We start from the raw sequence: 22,394 nt of genomic DNA, 5'->3' as shown, positions 1-22,394 counted from the left end.
AAGCAGTGCATTGCTTCAGCAGCTGTTGCTGGAGTTCCCTCCAAACGCTTCTCGCCCAGGCTCACCCCCGAAGGAGACGGACAGATCTGTTAAAACGCTCACCGCAGCAGCCAGGGCAGGGGTCTGAGGGCTGCACTGGCCCCAACACACTCGCGAGAGCTATTGCTGCCTCCGAAGCTGTTTTACCATAACTTCGCTGCTCTCCTGGGGGGAAAGGCGGAGGGGACGGCAGGGAGAGCGCAGTTTCCCTCGGCACTTTCGTTTCCAGAGCTGAGGTTCTGCGAAGGGGCAGGAAGGACCCCGACATCTCGTCTCCCTGCAATGAATTCGGGTTGGAGTCTTCCCTCTGCAGCAGCCCTGCACTTCTTCACCTGCTGTACCACCTCAGACCAGCCAATACTTTCTAGTGTGGCCATATTACCTCAGGGAAGCCCCCAGTACCTACATGTGCAGAGGGGCACAGGGCAGGAAACCCTTGCTGGGCAGGGTTGGTCACACAGAGCAATGGCGCTGGGCCCCTGGCCAAGCAGGCAGGCCCAGGCTTGCCGCTGCGCCATGGCTGCCCTGGAGACCTTGCTGAAGGGCAGGCGCTGAGGGGAGGGGGATGGAGGCGAAAGGGAAAGGCAGCGGTGAGATGGAGGGAAAGGTGCTGAGGGGAGGAGAGGTGAAGGGGGAAGGTGAGGGGAAAGGGAAGGCGCTGAGGGGAGATGGAAAGCACCGAGAGATGGAGGGCAATACCTGAGGGGAAATGGCGGGGGAAGGCACTGAGGGGAGAACAGATGGAGGGCAAAACCTGAGGGGAGAACACATGGAGGGCAAAACCTGAGGGGAAATGGTGGGGGGAAGGCACTGAGGGGAGAACAGATGGAGGGCAAAACCTGAGGGGAAATGGAGAGGGAGGGCACCCAGGGGAAGAGCTGAGGTGAAATGGAGGAGGAAGGCATAGAGGGGAGAGGAGATGGAAGGGCAAAACCTGAGGGGAGACAGAAGGCACTGAGGGGAGGGAAGATGGAGGGAGGGTGACAGAAGGCTAGGCTGGGGCTGCTGACCTTCCCTCCCTTGCTCCCTGCCAGGCTCGAGGGTGGCTGCCGGGGGGCCATGCCAGGGCTGCCGCAGGGTCCCGCAGGCAAGAGAGCAGCGTGGGCAGGCGGCGAAAGGCGAGGGGCTGCCCGTGCCGCCCTCCGCCACAGGCCCCTGCCACGAAGCCACCACGGAGGAAGAAGCAGCAGCCGCCATGTGGGAGTGCCACCGCCGCCACCACCACCATCACCGTGCGGGCAGGTGAGCTGGGCTGGGCTGGCCGCCGCAGCAGGCGTGGGCGAAGGCCACCGTCCCCCCTGACGCCGCCATGCTCCCCACAGCTATCCCCAAAACACCCCACGCAGGGTGCGGGCAGCCCGGGGAGGGAAGGGGCCACGGGGCCAAGCCGCCCGTGAGGCAGGCCGGTACGCGAGCTCTGCTCAGCATGGCACGTTGGGGCCATCACACCACGCAGACACGAAGGGACGCGCAGCTGGAGCGTGGGTGCCAGCAGGAAGGCAGCTCGGACTCACCTCTCCATGTCGGCCAGAGGACGCAGTGCTGGGCTCTCGCTCCTTCCTGCGGGACAACCCAGCAACCATGGAGAGAAAAAAACAGCCTTCCCTAGGAAATCATCTGTGGCACGTCAAAACCTTTCACTGAACCCTGTCTATGCGTATACTTTCACAGATAGCTACAAGTCTATCCAAAAAAAGATTGAGTACATGCAACTACACAGCATAAGCAGTAGGAGGCATAAGACAACTGTTAAGAAGTAGGAAATTTCATAAACTGCGTAAGATTTGGGATGGTGTAAATATTTAGTGGTTTTCTTCTGGTGAGCTACAGTATATTTGTTTAAATATTCACTGTTCCATGGGCATGAGTCACAGCGCTGATCTAACTTCCCATCAGTGGGGCTGAGTTGCTGTTACAGCTACAGAAAGGGGAGGTTAATTTCAAAACAATCTTCCATGTAAAGGAATAGCCTTTCACTTCCAATATCTTAGTACAAAAGGTGAAAGTTTCCAGAAATTGTACTATTAAAAAAAAAAAAAAAAAAAATCACATTGCTGGCTGTATTAATGGATAACAACTGAAAAAAAATCCCCAGTAACTAAGAATCAATGACTGCCTAAAGTGAGTTAGGCAAGCAGAATTAACTTGATGCCAGTGTAGAAGTGCTATTAATGCATTAACAGCCTCAATAAATACATATTACAGGTGCAAGAATCGTTATGTTAGCCAATCAGATAAATATATATTTCCCACTTAAAAATAAGATTTTTAGTCCATTAGTATTTTCTTACAGATTTGGTTTCTTATTAATGAGCACGTAAAGGCACAGCAAGCATTTGTCTCATCATCCTCTTTATGAAATAAGCAGGAAACCCTCAGAGGCAATGCATACATTTTCGCTACCAGCATTTATCATTTTAACAGATAAACACCACCACAAAATGAGAAAGCAGCAGGCCTGCTCCCCTCCATCGCTTGAAATCCCAAGTCCTGGGAGGAACCCCGACTCGGCCCAAAATAATGCAGAAGGGAATCAGAAGGGTGCAGAAATAAACAAGGCTGTAGTATCAACTTCCACCATTTTGGACTCCAGTCAAACAGATCAAGGTCTTTCTGCTCAGCTTAACGAAAGCCTTCAATGGGACGGGTTCTTGAAGATCCTCTAGCAGAGCAAGAAAGGCTGCGGATCTATAAGATGAACAGAAGGAAACGGTACGAATCGTATATCCAGCTACATTTGCCTGCTGAGCCATGCCCAGCCATCAGACATTCACCGTTACTTCATCGCAGGGCATCAGGCACAAGCAGCAATCACACGGTATGTGAAGAAGATTGCTGCAGTTCTTTTCCAGAGGAGCAAGCACGAGCTCGTCCTGGATGCTGAAGGAGTTAGCACAGACTCCGAGCTGCAACCAGTGGTGTCACCCAAAATCTCTCTCATTCTGTAGCTTAGTACCAATTACTGCCTTATATCTGTGTGAAGAAAGGACATTTTTAAAAACAAACCAACCCGTTAGTTAAAATACAGATGCAACTCAGACTGATTCAACAATTAAAAGTGCTCCATTCCGTACTGCCTGTTTGTCCTGGAGTATCTTTAGTTGTTGCTATATTTCAAAATAATACTCACTGCGTTACACCTGCACTTTTCAGGTATTCACCTCATGAATTGCTGGTCCTGAAACCAGCAAGCGCAGCCCTTGGGGCAGATGGGGAGACTGAGGTGTGCAGCTGAACGACCGGATACCTTGGCTGGAGGCTAAAATGATTTGTGGGCACACAAACGTACCGAGTACTTGAAACTGAGCGAGCTGCAAAATCGGGATTGGAACGCAGCCCTCGTCTCCTGGCTTGCGATCTAATTGTTAGGTATGTTATTTTATTTTGTTATAAAAATCCATTGTATCAGAGCCTCAGATCTGACATTCTAGAGAAGCACAGCGTATATATAAGAGGGAAACAGAGCACATCTGTAACAACAGGGTTAGCCTTGTCATGGTAGGTACTAACTAGAAGCCCTTTTGGCCAATATGAATTAAAAATCACATCAAGCAGCAGACTGTCTTGTACTCCCCTACTTCAGCTTCTCATAGTAAAGGAACATCTTTCATACAGAGCGTTACTACAATATTAAAGGAAAACAGCCCAGGCCACACCAAAGGAAGTACCTGGAAGTTAGACGGCATATCTGAAAGGAAACTTTTTCCTGAAGCCCTCCTGAAAGATACTGTTCTGATTTTTACAGTTTTTTTCTTAACGGCTCTTCAGATGGACTGTCTTTTATACAGCAATTGATGTTTATATACAGCTTTTCTCCTTTTTAATATTTTAAACACCGCACGATACTCAAATGCTTGCGCAGAGTTTCGCAGGAGCAGCGGCGTGCTTCAGAATAGCTTCAAAGCTCCCTAGATTCCAATAATGTCATTACATGCAAATCTAGAGCTTTTGCAAGCAGATAACCAGATGAACAATAAAAAGTAAGCAAAAAATCCCATTATGAATTAATTAACTGATGTTCAATTGCAATTGCATCCATTTCTACCCTGCCAGAGACAGTACAAACGCAGCATGCCTGCACATTCGGAAGGGTTTAACGAACAGATTAAGCATCCAGAAAGACACTGCAGCATTTCTCTCCAGACAGTAGTTGTAACCATCTATTTTGTTTTTCTAAAGTTTAACGCATAACACATTCTAGACTTATTTTTATGCTGTATTTACCAAAGCAGCATTTGAGCATCTGCGTTTTTTAACCAAAATTAAAAAGTAATTCCTGTCTGGTTAAACACTTTTTCTATTTGAAAAGGATAAGTGCTTCACTTGCAGGATATACTGAAATCCGTATCAGAAACTCTTTAAAAATAAAACTATACCAGATGAAAGACTGAGATACATACTGGAGAGGATTTTCAGCTGTCTTCATGGCACTTTTATCAGTTTAGTATGACACTTGAAAAGCCACAGCATTTGGTGTTGATTGTTTTTAAATACACAGTTTTTTACAGGGAAGGCCTTCCCAGAACATGTAAACAACAGCAACACATGATATAAGCGAAACAAGAGGGGAGCTGGGATTGGCAGGATATATTATGTATTTATTGCTAAGTAAATACCATAATAAACACTGAAAAGCTTTGAATGAAAAATAAAGAGACTTCCCTATAATGATGGTTTTCATATCATTTATTACCAATAAAGTAAAAGACAAACTGAAAATTAGAAGGGGGGGAGTGGGAAACGTCACAGACATCAGAACACTTGCACAGAGCTAATCAGAGCTTTGCAAATGCTGGAACATAAATAATTTAAAAGGTATCTCTACCAATTAAAATATTTTTAAGAGGTACATAATTAAGTTTGTTTGCTTTATAAAAATCAGGTGCTTTATCCTAAAACCATAGTGTAAGGGTCATTTAATTTCTAATTTAACTAGGGACAATTAACGATGACAGCTTAAAATAATCTTCTCTCAGATCTCCTGCAAATGAACTTGTTGGAAGAGCATTTTCGGAGCAGTCCAGGGGTCCATGTTCTTCCACCGTCCTGCGTCCAACAGCGGCCAGCACCAGATGTTTCAGGAGCAAGGTACACAAAACTGCGAAGCGAGCCATGACACAACAGCTTTCCCTTCGTCCACGCGAAACCCCACGCACTCAGGGGCTGAGATGTGCCTTCGGTTCCACAACAAGCGTATCTCGGGGCAACGTTTGGGGGAGAATCGTGACAGGTATTTAAGACACATCTCCTAAATACCGTAGTCTGAAACCAACACGTTTATTGAGAAGGCTGCGCTGCTCTTAACAACTCTGGAGCAATGCCTACCTGACTTTGGCATCCTCTGTCACCCTGGTTTTAGGATCTGGTTTTCTGAGGCAAGTACCAAAGATTAAGGACATTCTGTTCTGAGCTAATAAATAAGTAAAAAATCAAACCAAGACAACAAAAAACCCAAACCACGCAAACTCAAGCTTTCCTTCCTGCTGCATTTGCAGTCTCCCAGATCACTTCGGTTCACTCTAGAGTGAACCACACCATTCACCACCCTTGCACAAACACGTGTTGAGTACAGCTCAAGAACAGGCTCCCGAGTTTCTAACTCACCACTGACAAAATTCACCCTCGAGGCTCTGCACTAGTGAAGTCCTCTCTAAAAGCAGGTCCAGAGCTGATGTTGCACCAGAAGGTGACCCGCACCTCAGAGGAGTTTTGGAATACATAGAAAAGCAGTGTCCAGCTAGGTCAAGCCTACCAAGTGTTTCTGAGCTGCTACGCCACGCTAGCCACCAACGTGAGCCACGCTCCCAAAAGCAGACGCTCTCCACACTACACTGCTCTCTGTCAATACAGAAAAACAACATCGGCGTAAAGCAAGAAACCTCTCCATCTTCTTTTCATCAAAGCGCATGATAAACTAATGCACGTAACATCCCGATGGCCTTTCATAGTATCTGAAATTATTCCCTTTGGTCCCCAAACTCATCGTGCACTTGGGAGTGGAGGGGTTATTCAGCAGCCTACAGACAGGCAAATGCTACCCCATCCCAGCAACATCCTCAATATTAAAGTCCAGAGAGGACACGGACCTTTGCAATGAGAAGCTCAACGGGGAAGCAGAGCTACAGCTGTGGATCTTGCTAGGCCATAAAAATTTGCCTGTCCTTTGTTACCAGCTACCTCTTCACAATCCCCATCACAACAGCATCTCACACCTGATCCCAGCATCTCATCTCCACTCCAGGTCCCTGTACACACGGTGCATTTTCTGAAACTTTCCTAGCTACAACTCCCTTAGTGCAGACAGAACTTTTACGTCAGTAAAAACTAGGCACTGGTGTTTTTCCCACCACCACTCTGTCAAGACCTGACTTTCCAACAATACAGGGATAATTTTTGGCCTGATATTCTTCATTACAAGTCCTACTACATGTAGTACACAAATGCTAGCATGTTACACAGCCTACAGTGCTGCAGAAGTCATTATAAGTACAGAAGATATATTGCGCCATTCATCTAAAGAACTTCAATTACCTGATCCTTTCTCTGCTGCTGCCTGGAGCTGCAAAAGCAGTTTATCTCCCGCTCTACTCAGAATTCCTCTTCTTTCTAACTCACACCATCAAACCGAAAACAAATGCCACAGGATAACATTTTTGCATCTGTTAAATGCAGAATTCCAGATTTTTTCCTGTTAGCTTTTTCCAGCAATTTCCAGGAGATGTTTTTTCTAGAGAAAACAGTCTCGTGGTCTAAACTGAAACAAATGACAGCGCTACCTGTAACCAAATGACCTGGCAGATTCTCTGCAAGAGAGCGATCCGCCCTTATTTTAGCACATCACCACAAAGCATCAAATGGAGTTCCACCTGCCAGGCACTATTCCACATCCCTTCTTACCTGTCCTTTTTTTCTCTGGGAAAATACTTCCCATTATTTTCATCTGATTACTGCACTGCGGGGAAGGGGAGGGAACTCACGACTTTAAAGACGAAGACGTAAGTTCCGTACTAAGTTATTCTCCCATAGAAAATTGCGTTCAGGCCATCCTGATGCTTAAAGCAGGAATTAAGAGCTGAGAAAGAGGTGGCGACAGGTAAGGTTCCCTTAGCCTGACTGAAAAGTTTGGGTCTGTACCCGCTTTAGCTAGTGGAGAATTAGCACAGTACGTTAGACGGGACTGGGATGGATCGGAGCAAGAGAGATAGCCGTCAGTCAGCAACCATCCAGGACACCGTCGTTCCCAAGATACTCCGACGTTTCCAGCTCTATGCTGGAGAGGAACCGCCGCACGGCCTTACGACAGTTGTAATCCAGCGTGGTGGTGTACACAGTCTTGGCATGCTTCGGGTAGACGATGGTGGTGCTGGTGAAACGCTGGGGCTTGTTGCGGGGCTCGAAGTGGACCTCCACTTTGTAATTGCGCCATGTGCAGTTTGGGACACAGATGACCGTCTGACTGCAAGAAGAAATGCTTAAGCCCACTGGCATGTAGATGTCGTCGATGAAGTGCTTCTCCGAGTCGTATTTAACCGAGGACGTGTACCTGAAATACAAGAGACACGTGCGTGAGCTCTGCTCCGGAGCAGCAGGCTGCATTTTCTGGAAAGCAGAGCTGAGGTGGCTCCTCAGCCCTGCGCCTGGCACCTCAACACAGCACAGCTCTATCACGCAGGCACTGGCTGCTCGTGTGTCACTCATTTTTGGGAAGAGGAAAGAGCCTGACGTGAGCAGCACGCCCAGCACTGTCACTGTTTCGTTCAGCTGCCAGCACCACCAAACATCTTCTCGATCCTCATTTCCATCGTTTTAAGCCTGAGCTCTGTGGAGCTAAGAACCTTCAAACTCCAGCGCCTAAACCCAGAGGCCTAGATCCACACTCAGCCTTTGCACATGAGCACCTTAACTCCTCGGAGGGCCAAGTCCACGGAAGTACACGTTATCATCTCAGTTCTCCTCTGCCAAGAGTCACACGGGAGTTCTCTGCTATCGCTCCCGGCATGGGGCACTCTCTGAAAACAAACTTCTGAAGACTGAACTGGCAGGAAAATACTACAATTTGCACATCAAACTCTGTGGGCAAGAAAATCCTCTGCACCTGGATTGCAAAGAAAAAAAGTTTTCATCACCTTCACACTGCGACAGCTCTGTGTTAGCCTTTCCACAGCGCTAACTGCCTTCAGCTCCAGCCGCGGCGCAGGCTCCTTCCCCACCCCAGGGCACCAACGCTCTCTGCCCTGCCCTGCATTAGGCTGCCGTGTGATTGTATCAGTCTGCCTCTGCTTGCACAGCAATCAGCTGGGAGCCTTCATTTCTCATTACTGCAAATCATGATGTTCAAGGGACTAATTCACAGGCTGTGAAGTGATGCAGTGCATTACAAAAAATAATTATGCACTCTCTGAATACTAACTTTTCTTTTAGTTCACACAGCCAGCTACAGCTGATAAGACAGAAAGTGCTTATTATAAAACCAGGAGGTTACGAGAGCAAAATTCCTTTCGCCTAATAAAACAGCCCTAGAAAGGTGGCTACTTTGAAGATCTTCCCTCATGATTGCCTTCTGGTTAATCAGGCAACTTTCTGGACCAGTACAATGAAGTAAAAGCAGGAGAGTAAAATACAAGAAAGTCTTCCTGGAAAAACAAAACACATAGGATTAAAAGAGGCTGAACACTCCTTCAGCCTGTACAAATGTCCAGGAATGTACAGCTGCGTGGAACAATAGCTCTGCAAATAAATTAACCTGACTCACAGGCACCGATAAGGCGTAACTACTCCTTCACATGCTAACTCCTCCAAAACTAGATGACTGTAACACAGTATTTACCTGATTTCCTTTGGTGGTAAAGGGTCAAACTCCACTCCTTCGCCAAAGGATAAAGGACACAACCTTGGTGGGCAGCTGGGGAGAACAGGGCTGGGGGAGAACACAGAATTCTGAAAAAAATGCAAAAATAATCCCTTTAAGGTTACAATTCGGTACATTCTCAAGAAAACACATTTATTTAGCCCTTGCCACAGAGCTGCTGAGGTTCACATTTACGTGCAGGAGGATCTGCCGGTCCAAGACATGCCTACAGGTGCAGGCCTCAGGTCTGACTTGACACTGGTCTACAGCGCCAAAGACGTGGCAAGGTGTATGTGTTGAAGACAAACTCCCAACTCCGGGAGCTGACTTCAGAGGAGCCACTCTGGGAAAGCAGAGAGAAACACAGCCGCTCGGTGCAGCGCAGCTCTCTGCGGCACAAACTGTAGCCCATTCGCTGCATGAGCTCGCGTTCAATTTATAGCCAACATCATACGAGCACGGGAGAGCGCTCGCCTTGCTGGGTCCATCAGCTACCCCCATGGGCAGGAAACTACTGCAGGGCATCTGGCCGTGAGCAGCCTCCTCGTTTCACAGCTACGCCGTGGCTGCTATACGAAGGCGTTAAATCCAACCTGTCTAATTGACACGGGACCTCTTGGGAAGGATTAACTGATTCACTGCGATTCACGGGGCGTCACCGTGCTCCTCTCCCAGACGGGCAGTGCCGCGAGCCGACACTGGCCCGGCCACGTCCCACAGCCACAAGGAAACCAAAGTGGCCCCGAAGGGAAGGACCCCGCTTCTGGTTTTGAAGCCACGTCTGCACGTGTGCGTTATTATCCAGGAGCAAGGGGGCTGTGAGCATCTCTCCTGTTCAATGCACGGTTTGCCTACGGCCTTTCCCAATCCCATGGCAGCACCCCTGTAGAAAAGGGATCTCTCCTCTAGATCTGTGGTTCCTGAAGCGTTTGTACCAACAGCTCAGCGTCACACCCAGGAATCAGTTTGCCAACCAGCGCATCTCTGTCTGACACTATCAACTGAAAACATCATTTAATACGCAAACTTCCTACTCCGGGTCACTCTCTGGAATAAGGAGCGTTCGTTTTCCAGAGGGATTTCCCAAGACCTGCTACGCCGCCACCCCAACCCCGACCCGGGCAGCGATGAGAGGGGCTTCCCCCGCACCAGCCCGACGACCACCAGCTCTTCACGGGCGCCGCCGGCTCCCCCGACCCTCCCGGCCCCGCTTCCCCGGCGGGCTCCCTCCCGGTGCGGGTGAGTTACGGGATACGACGGCGTCGGGGCAAGGGAGGGAAGCGGGGCTCAGCGGTGCCCAGCCTGCCCCCGCGCCGCCCCCCCCCCGGTAACCCCAGCTCCGCCGGGCCGCGGTTTCCCACCCTCCTTCCCCCGGGACGCTGCGGGGCCCGGAGCGCACCCGCCCGCCCGGCCCGGCCCCGGGGTCCAAGGGGCAGCGCCGTCTCCGCTCCACGGCCCCGGGGCGGAGGGTCGGGCCGAGGGGCGGCGGGGGCACCGGGCGCCGGTACTCACCGCGGCGGGCGGGTCGGTCTCCGGCAGCCCGTTGGCGGCGGCGCGGTCGGGGCTGCCGGCGGAGAGCGGCCAGGGCGGGGGGGCGGGCCCGGGGCTGGGGGGCAGCCCGGAGTCAGGGCTATCGAGCCCCGCGTCGCCCCGCTTCCTCATGTCCGGGAGGTCGGGCACCTCCCGCAGGCTGAGCCGCCCCACCATGGCCCGGCCGCCCGCGCCGCCGCCGCTCCGCGCCCCGCACCGCCTGCGCCCGGGCGGCGGCGGGAGGGGCGGGGCCTCGGGGGCGGGGCGGGGCCACGGCGGGGGCGGGGCCTGCTCCGCTCCTCTCCCTGGTGCCCCATCACCGTAGCCCCCCGGCGCCTCCATACCCCCATTGACCTCATTCCCGGGTGCCTCCATACCCCGGTGCCCCATCCCCATAGTCTCCCGGTGCCTCCAACTCCCCCCGTGCCTCCATCCCCCCCGTGTCTCATCCCCAACCCCCCCGTGCCTCCACCCGCCCCGTGTCTCATCCCCATATTCCCCCGTTGACCCCATCACCCCAGTGCCTCCATCCCTCCGTTGACCCCATCACCCCCAATGCCTGCATCTCCCCAGTGACCCCATCCCCCGGTGCCTCCATAACCCCAGTGCCTCCATCCCCCCGTTGACCCCATCCCCTGGTACCCCATCCCTGTAGACCCCCGATATCTCCATCCCCCAAGTGCCCCATCCCTGTGTCTCCCTGGTGCCTCCAACCCCTTGGTGCCTCTCCCCGCCCGTTGCCCCCATGCCCCCATTGCCCCCATGCCCCCAGTGTCTCATCCCCATATCCCCCAAATGCCTTCATCCCCCCAGTGCCTCCATCCCCTCGTTGACCCCATTCCCTGGTACCCCATCCCCATATCCCCACACCGCGCACCTGCACCCTCACTCCTCTCCCCAGCCCCACAGCAGCGGCCACACCAAGCTCCCGACGGGCTGCCCTAGACACGGCCCTAGTCCACGCTATGGACTCTGCACTGCCCTAGTGCGCTGCATGCCCCATGCCAGCACGGGTTGTGGGGAGCACTGGAAGAGCGAGCCCTGACTGCCAGATCCTGCTGGGTTGTCCCCACCTCCTACACACCAATTTCCCCAGTAGCAAGGGTCTGCTGGGTGTTAAGGACCCCCAGGCCCCCTGGACCCAGCGTCGCAGCTGCCTGGGATGGAGGGTACAGAAAAGCAACTGGGAATTATTAATAGTGTCCATGCACTGTAACAGATTTATTAAACCAAGCGTTTTTGCTGACACCAGGCCCGACCCCGCTGCCTGCCAAGGGAGGGCGAGGGGCGATTTGAGGGGGACAGGCCACAGTAGTTAACGGGGGCACACGTACGGGGCAGTGCGGTGCTCGCTCAGCTGCCGGGGCAGGACTGGGGAGGAAACAGGGGGACAGCGGTCCCTTCGTGGTGCAGCCGCCCTCTCCCTTCGCTCAGCCTCAGCAGCAGCTGCCCCTCAGAGCACAGCTCGCAGCGGAAACCGGGGCCTGGTCTGGGCTGCAAAGCAGCAGCTCTCGCACACGGGCTTCACTCACCCCCGGGAGTCCAACGACACCCTGCAAAACTCAGTTTTCCTCCCCGGATGCTCTTTCTCAGCACCCCCATCCCAAGGGTTCAGGCTCCGGCAGCAGCGCTGCCACCCTTAATTGCATTTTGCAGGCAAAGCTGCCAAAGCTGAAACAAGAAAACAGAGGGAAAAGGTCTTTTTCTAGCACCAGAGGAGACCAAGGGAACGTTTTTTGGAAAATCCTAATGAAATAATTGCGCCGTGTCATCAGATTTGGTGGGGGAATACTCTCGTGGAGGGAAAGCAACTGCCTGCAGCTGGCCAAAGTCAACACTCCCCTGAGCAGTAACAAGCAGTCTGGCCTGACGGGCCCAGCACAAGTGAACCCAAACCCCTGAAAAGAATTCCTTCCCTGCCCCAAAATTAAAAGCAGAGCAGAGCTTTCAGCCGTAGGCGTCTGTGGTTTGCAGCTATGCGGTGCTGGGAACTCCGGAGACTTCCTCAAGGAATTTACATTCCTTTGAAGAAATACTATGAGTCTGTTTGTCTTTGCTGAAAAATGCAGATGGAAAGAAAAAGAACATTAAAAATTTGGATTGAAATCTTTGGGGTCTGAGCAAATGTGCTGGACAGGTGTTTTCTTCCTTTTGATTTAAAGGCATCCCAAAAAAAGAGAGATTCTGGTCTCCGCGAGCAATGGGAAAGCTGCTCGCGCCTTGCTCCAAAACCTCCCATAAAAGCCCTTCATGAAATTAGACGCCTCAGAAGGCGCTGGAGCAGTTTCCAGATGAACGCAATCATTATTTCAGAGCTGCCGTGGAGCTCCCGGGCTAAAACCCACGCTGCCAACACGCGGGTTTGGGCGATTTAGGAGTGGGGGGAACCTGCGGCACCTCCAGCAGCCGCCTCCGAGGGCTGCGGGTGTCCCCACGGCATCGGGGTCCCCGTGCCAGGGATCTGGGGCCTGGGGAGCTGCGCGAGGCTCCAGCCAGCCGTGCCTGCGATGAGCGGAGCCGCACGGGCTTCTGGAAATCTTGCTGCTCTTTATTTCCTAGCAAAATACCTCCCACTCTGGCCTGGCTTCACACAAATGACAATTTTTTTTGTGCCCTTCCAGGCTCTCACTTCTGGGCTTGGCAGGTGAAACGGGGGTGCTGGAGCAGCCGAGGGGGCTCCGCAGCCTGCCCTGCCTCGCGCTGGGCTCAGACCCAAGGATCTCCCGCAGCACCAACATCCAGAGCTGCAAACTCGCCTGCTAGGATGAAAAAGCGAGCGTTTAACAAGAATTTTAATGACTCAGTAACTAAAACAGTATTGATAGCCACTGTATACAGGGCCCCTGCTTTTAAGGCACATGTACTCTGCCCTCCTGGAAAGCCCAGCTCTTTTTAAGTCTCAAACCGTACCGATCCGTGCAATCCCCGATGGTATCGGAAATCTTTTCCCCTGCCTGTACATCACAGCGTGTTTGTCCATGCTATTTACCTTTTAACTGCCTGCGCACAGCCGGGACAGAGCAGATACAAGAACCTTATCAAGATCCTCCTTCCATAAAGGACTTTCCACTGGGCTGGGCGCGCTCGGCTTAATCAGCACCCGAACACAACAGGCACATTGACAGGGTGCTGGGGGCCGTCGCAGTGGGCCGGGGAAGCAGGTCAGGATTCCGTGTTATTTGATAATGATGGAAAATTATTTCCAAACGATGGGAAACGCCAGGCTGCTCCCCGCGGCACAGACCACGAACCTGCCGGGCATGGGAGCCGCGCTCGCAGCGACGCTTCCAGGTGGTGGGATCGACGGGAGCCCCGGGAGCGGTCTGAGCGGTTCGGCCGCAGGGACGAACGCTGACGGCACGTCGCTGAAATTGCTGAGTTTTGATCAGCTTTTACAGCCCTGCCACCACCGCCACCAAGCCGTGACCCAAGGCTTCCCCAGGGCTTTGGGAAGCTCCGTGTGCTGCAAGCAGCAAAGGCCGATTTCCCCTCCCCGCGGGATCCAGACCCTGACAGCAGCCCCGTGGGCTCCCACGTCCTGCCGGGAACAGGACAGTACCACCACAACCCAGGGCCTGAGCGCAGGGAAACCATGGTGCCTCGGTCCTGGTGACCCCACACCCAGCGAGGTGAGGGCGCAGCCAGTGCTCCCCTGCCCCGCTCCTAGCCGGGACCCCCGGCAGCGCTGGCCCCAGGCCCCCGCCACCCCCAGCCGTCCCCTCAAAGGCAAGGCCAGCGACGTGCTGGGGCCCACGGGCTCCCACTCGGGCTCTGGCTCGGGACGTGTGGAGCTGCTCCGGCTGAGAGAGGGGAACAAGCACAGGATTTAATCTAGAAATTCTGGGTGAGGACAGCACCAGCCGGTGTAACCGGCCCCAGCGGAGCAGGCGTGCGGAGGAACGCCTTCTGCCAGAGCCTCTTCTGACACAGCCCCGAGACAAAATGCTTCAGCTCCTTTTCCTAAGTGCAGCAGAGCCGTGGCCTGACGCTGCCGGACAGCATCCACGCCTGCTGCCCGCCCAGCTGCGGCCAAGAAAAGGCTTGTGGGGACTTGGACATCGTCACTCGGATGCTCGAAGTCACGGCTGTAAATCTGGTGAAAGAAATAAACATTCGCATCGCCCGGCGCAGGCTGCTCCTGCCCAAGGGTGGAGAGGGCAGGCCCGGCAGAGCAGGAGAACAGCAGATGAGTCATTCATTCTCCAAGCGAAAGAAACGTCATGCATCGTGTGGAAAAAAGGCACTACCTCTTAGTTAATTTCAAAGGAAAAATCAGGATCTCTCAGCAATCTCTCCACTAGCACAAGTCACCAGAACTGATCCGATTATTTAGGGGCACAAGGTCAGCTCTGCTGAACTGCCCGCACGGTGCGGGGAGCTGCTGCGAACGCGGCCGCTGCCTGCGGAGAGCTGCGTGCTGGAGCGGCAGAAGGTGGAAACGCCAGAGAAGAGGGAAGCTGCAGGAGAGAGCAATGGAGACGGCCAGCGCGGAGCCCTGCGCCCGGCGCGTTGTGGGTGAGGTCCGTCCCGCCCCGGGGGTTTGCTGCGGGGCAGCTGTACAGAAAACACCCAGCAGCCGAACATCAGTAACCATTTAATTCATTTTAGTGTCACACTCCGACATACAGCCAGAATTACACCTCAGCCAAAAAACATAAGTGGCATTTTATGCAGGAAAAAAAATCATCCTTTATTCCCCGGCGAAGTACACCCCAACCAGCTAACGTACACATACAGACGTGCCAAATCTGATAAATACCCAAGAGCCAGGGGGACAAAAATCCTTATACCAAAAGCGGGAAAATGCGGATTTGCCCTCTAAAAGTGGAACTCCAAACACCCAGACCTGCTGCGTTCTTCAAAGGCTGAAGCTAAAAATTCATTTATCCTTTTATTTCCTTTTATCTCCAGAATGAAATGTGGAGAATGAAAACGGGGGAAGCCTTTGGGGAAAGACACGCGACGATAACTTGAACACCGTCTTCAGCTATTCATAATTTAGTTAGAGTCATCTACAGACAGAGCAAAGAAAAATTAATCTAAAATAAATTATTTATCCCCCCATGGGAATAATGAATCTCTGCAAACCCACGTTCCCTCCTCCCCAGCTATTGCGTTTGATAACGTGTGAACCATCCTGCACGTGCACCTTGAGATAATCTGTCCCTGGGGAACGGCTGTCTGCGATCCCCACGTGCTTTCAACCACTGTTCCTTCTTTTGTCACCTGATGTGAAATCGGGAGAGGAAATAAATGAAGCCGCAGCGGACTTGGGAAGATCTGTAAAACCGAATGATGAGAAACTGCCATCCCTCCCCACAGGTATTGTTACCGCTGCTCTGCCAACGGGTATCGCCGCTGCGGCTCTCTGCAGCTGAGCACCCGCACCACAGCCGGGGCCCCGGCCTGGGGACCCCTGGAAACACACCCCAAGGAGCTGGCGTTAGCGTAGCCTCAGTGCACACCTTGCTGCAGCAGCAGGTCGGGCTGAGCAGCGTTAGAAAGCCTGACCAGGGAGAATTTCATCTCTGCAGAATTATTCTTTCTGCTCAAACCCTGTGATCCACTCCCCCCTGTTCAAGCGCCGGCTGACCTGCTGGGATGCGCAAAGGGAGGACGGGATTTTACCAGCCTGGCACCAAATTTGCCCTCTCGCAGCCACTGGGTTCAGGAGAGGGAAGGGGAGCAGCCTGTGCCCAAGCAGAGATGGTGCTGAAGCACGAAGAGGCAGACACAGTGTGAGCCCAGGTTCTGCCTTGCTCAGGGAATTCCTCACTTCACCTCCCCCCTCCCCGGTCCCAGTGAAGCTCTGGGTTTGGGTGGACAGAGCTTATTCTCCCGGAGCGTGTCCGATCCCCCCTCCCAGCAAGTGTACGACAATCCCTGGTGAGCACAGCCGCTAACGGATAAGGCCCAAACTTGAGCTGGTGGGGAGCGTGACCCTCCCAAGAAGGCATCAGACAGCATGGCTGCTCCCCACCTGCAAAACTGGAACAGGACTTCTTCTTCCTGTACGTACAAGTGAAGCTTGAGTCACACAGCAGGCACGACTGGTCCATCTGCCCCTAAACCCATACAGCATTCGACTGTTCGTGGTTGGGCGTATGCCTTCAAAGTCCCCTAAAAAGGGCACAGGGGAGTCTGGGAAGACACCCAGCGCTGCCAACGACAAGGTGACGTCTCCCTGCACCGAGACTCCTCGGGGAAGCTCACGCAGTGGGCAGGGCACAGACGTCCACTGACCCCAACTCTGCTCCACACTGGCTTTGTGGCCGAGTTACCTGAAACACTTCACCTCTGGATCTCCTCCTCTCCACACTGGTGCAAGCTGAAGCTCAGAGCAGGAGAGGAAGGCCCTCAAAGTCTGAGGTGGTTTAAGCATCCCGTCCCGGAAAGAGCCCCAGGCTCCTCTTCACAGCCAACATTTCCAGCATCTCTCCTCGGAGGGCAGCGAAGGTGCCAAAGGGGCACACCCCTGCTTGGGACACGCCGGCTGGCACCAGAACGAGGAGCTGGTGCTGTTCGACGCCTGCTCCATGAACGGCCCTTTGTGCAGAGAGGGCAACATGCGGTTCGGGAACTCCCATGAGGGACGGCGGGCGAGTCCAACACATGCGAGAGAAATAACAAGCAGCTGGAGATGGGCTCCGCAGATGTCTAGTCTGGCCTTTAAGCTGCAACAGCGACTGAGGCTGCCGGCTTGTTGGCAGGAGGTTTGCCAGGTGCAGAAGGCATTAATTCAGCCCTTTCCTCCTGTTCTGCAAAGGATTTGCCTTGCTGTTTTCCTGGTGGTTTATGCATGCCTGTCCTGGGAGCAGAGGAGAAATCCGCTCTGGGGTTCTCTCCTGGGCATCTCATTAATTCAGTGGAGCTGCAGATGTCTGGATTCCAGCTGCTAAAGGGCTGGGGAGTTTTTGGTCGTGGTTATTGTTTGGAGTTAGTTTCCCCACCCCCCCCCACCCCCCAATAAATAATGAAACAGAGGAACAGCTCTGTAACAGGGAGTGAGCAGTAACACCGAACTCTCAGGCAAAATCCTCCGTGCTGCAGCAGGAGCTCAGCCAGGCTGAAGGCTGGGACACCAAGTGAACCACAGCCAGATATTCTCTGAATCCACCCCGGCCGTTTTTGTAGCTGCTGACTTCCAGACACCTCTATTTTCTCCACCACGTGGACCCAGCCATGTCCTGGGTTTCATTCCTGCTAAGCTGTCTAAGGGCAAACACCCTGGTCAGAGCCTCCCTCGGTCTGAACAGAGATGCAGCGCCACGGTATGCAGTGCTTAGGAGATCACAGGGCGAGGGGGTGATGGGACATGGATTTTTCAGCAGCGTACTATAAATCATAAACCTGACGAGTTTTGCTCCCAGTCAGCGCAGCTAGTCCTGAGCAACAGAGTTTCCTTCTGCTCACTCAGAGTCTTTTTTTGATGAGTTTCTCCAGTTTCCGTATGCGAGAGGACTCCTGCTCGGGCGTGGGAGCGCTCAGCGAGAGGGAGCCGGCGTTCTCCGTGCCGGAGGCGGGGGCCGGGAGGCGCTGGCGGAAGAGGTCCAGCATGCTGCTTTGCTCGCTCCTCTTCAGGCCCTGCGAGAGCAAAGAAGGGTGAAGCAATCAGGCTGGACCTCACCGACCTGGGAGCGGGCGCGCATGAGAATCGCTGCGGGAGAGCCCGCTTCAAACCTCACACGGTTGTTCACCCACCAAGAGCTGTCTGTAGACCTCCAAACGATCCCGAGACAACTGAGCTCAGCCCCGGGAGCCAGAGCAGCCACGAGCATGCAAAGTCAACTGAAAAGCTATTCTTCAGCAGCAGCTCTACGCACTTTCAGAGTACAGGAGACACACTTGCCTTAGAGTTTTTCCCACTCCCAAACCCCTCTATTTCTACTGAAAAGAAGCCACCAGCAATCTCGATGCAGCGCCAGCAGACATTCTGCGGGACTGGTTCTAACCTTCATGTCTAGTATCTTCTGGAAGGTGTCTGTGCTGCAGTCAGCAAGGAGCTTGATGTAATTGTCGACAAACACAACCGGGGGCTCGTGCGGAGCCATGACCACCTGCAAGACAAGAAAAAAAGAGATCAGACAAATTCTGTGAGTTAAAGCCAGTGCTCAGTCAACTCAGGCACACAAGTGACAGCAGGGCTGGCTTCTAAAATGAGATGCTTAAGGAACAAGACAGAGGCTGTACACACTGCTAGTAACGGAGCGGGAGAGGAGAGGACGGGGTCTTTTCCTGGACACCAGTGGTGCTCAGACCCAGGGCTGCAGGGGCTGTGCATCCCATTTCAAAGAGCGGCAGGACTCTGTCTGCACCCTGTGGGCTGGCAGGCACTGGCATTTTGGCAAAGCTCAAGATTTTATCTTGTTGCATGGGGAAGACTAGCCGGTGAGTCACTTGGGGAAGAAAGGCAGTGCTGGTGGTAGCGGTGATGCTTAGCAAGTCCCCAGCCAATCCGGCAGCCAGGACGCAGTCCAGACCCCCCTTCGGATGTGCAACCCTCTCGCTCCCTCCTGCCCACAGGCAGAGCACAGGCAGCGTGTCGCAGGGGGCTCCGACAGCACCCTGCAGCTACTCCCTCCGTCAACACCCCAGTTGACATCTGCCCCGGAGCTCACACCCTCTTAGTCCCAGCAACAGTCAAGTCAGGAAAAAAAATTAAAATAGCCTTGAACCTGGAAAGATGATTACTGATTGTTATATTTTCCTTACATAAGCAGCGAGCTCCACAGAGAATGCATTTTTGATAATGCTGGGCAGCAAACCCATCTTTCTGGGGAAGCGTGCGTGTGTGTGAATGTGTGCCTGCATGCAGGGCAGAAACAGCACAGGACCAGACTCTTCCCTGTCTCTGAAAACATTTCCATGTGTTTCCATTGACCCAGCTCACCCCACACTGTATTCTGTCACCGAGACATTTCTTTCTTTCCCTGCACTTCAGACCAATGAAACCTCATAGCCATGTATACACTTATAAATCCTTAATTTACAGCCGTTGTAAAAATCTTCTGCCAAGCTGAAAAGCTGGAACTTCAGACGGTGCAGGCAGAGGAGAGAGGAAACAGCTCTGCGGGACGTGCGCGCCCTGACGCCCTCCTCCCCGCTCGCATCTGCGCTTTGTGGGGCTCAGCTGAATGAATCGGGTTGTGCCGTCTACGGGCTCCACCATACTGCTGCGGAATCAGCTGCACTGGCGTCAGCCCGGGCACGCTGCTCTGCGGTGGCACTGCTGTGTGCAACAGAGGCACCGCTTCCAAACCGTCTTGGTACCAGGTAGGAGAACACTGAGGAGGAGCGTATTGGCCTGTGCTTCTGATGGGGTGAAAGAGTTCTAGGGAAAAGACTCCTCAATGTAGAATTTGGAACCAGCCGCGAGAGTCTGAGCAGTGATTAAAAGAGACAACTCACAAGGCAAACCGAACAGCCAGAGATCACCAGCCAGCTCTGGGCTCCTGCAAGGAAACCTTCCTACAGAAATACTGGTCGTCCAGCGGCAGCAGGCACTTCCAAGAGCCTTTTTTTCTCTCCCAAACCCGAGAGACGGGTGCTGACGCCAGCCCCAAGCGCTGTGCAGGAGTTACCCAGGCTCAGGGTGATCTATTCAGCCCGAATTATTAATGAACCTGCCCCAGCCAACCACTCAGCCCCGTCGCCTGCTGATTACACGGGCATGAATTTGTAAAATAGCTCTGTGGAGCACTGCATGCCGTAAGCGTGTGGCTGTTTAATTACTGGTGACCCTGACACCGAGCCCTCGCTTGGGGCCGGCAGAAGTGCTTCATGCAGCGTCACGGCAAGCACGGGGTGTCTGGAAGAGCAGTGAGGCTGCTGCTGTGCAGCCCACGGGCCAGCAGCACCCCGCAGCCGGCACCCCCAGGTACCTCCTGGACGGCTTTCACCTCCATCCTGACAAAGCCAATGCGATGTTCAGGGTAGACAGATTAACTCCATTACTTCTCTGACTCACATAGAAGATCTGCGGAAAGACCCGTTTCTGTATGCAATGGGCATTGATCCTCCCTGCTCCTCTGCTAGCAGTACCAGGTTATTTTTCTTCAGGTCATTTCCAAGAAAATTTAGACTTGCTTTAATGTGTCTACTAACATCTCAGTCACCTTACTCCAAAAGCGTGGAATTGCAGAACTAATTTCTGAATTCCGAGCACAAATTCATCTGTGACATTACCTTGGGCGTGGGAGCAAAGCCACACTGAGCAGCAGGCAGGCACGGAGAGCTGGGGCTCCGCACCCCCCCGTGCCGTGGCTGTGGTTTCCAGGAGGCTCTGGCTGGCAGCTGCCTGCCCTGCCTGACCCCAGGTCCCTCCGACTCACCCACAGGAGCATCTTCACAGCGTTGCTGGTGAGTAGGGGACAGTCCCATCGCCCCGGAGCGTACTACTGCACAGCTCCTGCAGCTTTTTCTGGGATCAGACCAGCAAGGAGGGCAAGGGGAGATTGCTTTGCTTGTTACTTTTTATGAAGACAACACACTGCTTTTGGGTCATTTTCCAGGCACCAGGTCTGGAAAATGAAAAAGAACTCTGGTGAATACAGTAACCCAGACATGTTTGCACTGGCTGTTACACTAGACAGTAAACAGGTGACTCAAGCACGGCTTGGCTCCCCTGCGCGATGGAGTCTGCACAGAGGCCCGGAGTAACCTGAACTGGAGGGTTTGCCCTGCGGCAGACACTTACGGATGCTAGCTCTGATTTTCACAAGCTCCTGAGGGAATGCGGTGCCCCAGCTCTCCTAGCAAGCAGAACTTGAGCCCACGGTTACGTTGAAAAATGAGGATGAAAACTCAAACGCGATGTTAGAAGAGCATGGGGGCAAACCCAAGGCGAACAAGCCAGTTCTGCAGAACAGCTGGCAGCACACCCGGACAAGCTCACAAACGTTCACGTGCAATTGCAGATTGCCACGTTCAAAGGAAGGGCCCCCTGGAATTCGCTCGCTCCGATTCCCAGTCCAGCAGTCTGGCTGGCAGCTTATCAAAAGTCTTGAGTTACCTTCAGGATCATTTCAGCCCGAGTCATGCCTTTCACCACTATCTTCGTGTAGCTGGCAGGAGCCTTCCTCACCACTTGGGACCCAATGGAGGGCAGATCCAGGAGAACCATCTTCAGAGAGTGAGTGTCCAGCAGCAGCTGCAATAGTTAATCGCACCCTGTTATTCCGGTCCCTTTTATCAGGCTCCATCAGCTGCTATAATCCAACATCCGTAGAAGCTGAACGCTTCCCACACTGGACAAAGCCCTGGTAATGGGAGTGCAGGAACAGGAGGGGTTGACCCATGTAATGACACTTCAAGGAGACATGATCACCCACGGCTACGTATCAGCACCGTTGGTTGATTTTCAGAGGGCACCGCTCTGCCAAAGTGCAATGACTTACGGCAGCTCCACACCTGGCACACGCCGCACGGATTTCTTCCCCTTGACAGCACAAAGTGAAACAGTCTCCATGACCTGTAGCCCTCTCGTTACTTCGATACTGAGGTCAAATGAATTCACGCCATGCTTCCTCCTGCACCCAGCCACCCGTTGTGGCAGGTTTTCTGCATTTACTCAACCACTCGATCATTTTTTTTCTTGAAAAAGAAAACTGGAACACAATACAGCTACACTGAGAACCGCTCAATTTCCTGTGCTCACTGGTACACTGAAACTCACAGCCCGCACGCTATTTATTACTGGACCAGTGGCGAAATCATCAGCAAGCAGCAGCCACAAAATTTAGCCCAGACAGACAAGCTCTGTCTGATGACAAATGCTGTGGGTTAGGGTTTCTTAGAGCAAAATTACCACAAATACCGCACTCTTCTGACTGCGCGAACTGTGTCTCAAGAGGTGACAGAAGACTGGTGAAGGACAGCAATCTGAAATCAAACTAGATGGAGGGAAGCACAATTTATTTACATAGCAGCAAGTGTGAAAACCCGCTGGGCTGCCGGCACACCCAGGGCATTTCCTGCA

The 22,394-nt window shown here is 53.1% G+C and overlaps 3 protein-coding genes across 4 annotated transcripts in view; 1 reads left to right on the top strand and 2 right to left on the bottom strand.

Annotated features, from left to right (window-relative positions):
* Positions 1–634: 634 nt before the first annotated feature.
* Positions 635–2,923, top strand: LIAT1 (ligand of ATE1). The gene is given in 4 exon segments (XM_075440059.1): positions 635–686; positions 1,108–1,281; positions 2,464–2,685; positions 2,688–2,923. Coding segments are annotated over 4 exon segments (684 nt in total).
* Positions 2,924–4,662: 1,739 nt separating this feature from the next.
* RFLNB (refilin B) lies at positions 4,663–10,635 on the bottom strand. The gene is made up of 3 exons (XM_075440433.1): positions 10,400–10,635; positions 8,867–8,976; positions 4,663–7,582 (listed from the first exon to the last, which is right to left on the bottom strand). The coding sequence occupies exons 1-3, from the start codon at positions 10,592–10,594 to the stop codon at positions 7,252–7,254; spliced, it is 636 nt and encodes a 211-aa protein (XP_075296548.1). The 5' UTR covers positions 10,595–10,635; the 3' UTR covers positions 4,663–7,251.
* Positions 10,636–14,998: 4,363 nt separating this feature from the next.
* Positions 14,999–22,394, bottom strand: part of VPS53 (VPS53 subunit of GARP complex) — a 68,272-nt gene continuing 60,876 nt past the window's right edge. For both annotated transcript variants that reach the window (XM_075440040.1, XM_075440041.1), the window contains exons 20-22: positions 21,429–21,566; positions 18,370–18,474; positions 14,999–18,001 (exon numbers count right to left, since the gene is read on the bottom strand). In XM_075440040.1, coding sequence (XP_075296155.1) covers positions 17,831–18,001; positions 18,370–18,474; positions 21,429–21,566 — 414 coding nt within the window. In that variant the 3' untranslated portion in view covers positions 14,999–17,830. The remainder of the gene's footprint in view (positions 18,002–18,369; positions 18,475–21,428; positions 21,567–22,394) is intronic.

Source organism: Opisthocomus hoazin, chromosome 20 (genome assembly GCF_030867145.1).
Source record: "Opisthocomus hoazin isolate bOpiHoa1 chromosome 20, bOpiHoa1.hap1, whole genome shotgun sequence".
Lineage (NCBI taxonomy): Eukaryota > Metazoa > Chordata > Aves > Opisthocomiformes > Opisthocomidae > Opisthocomus > Opisthocomus hoazin.
Note: the sequence above shows the minus strand (reverse complement) of the source record. Positions and strands in the feature narration are given on the sequence as shown.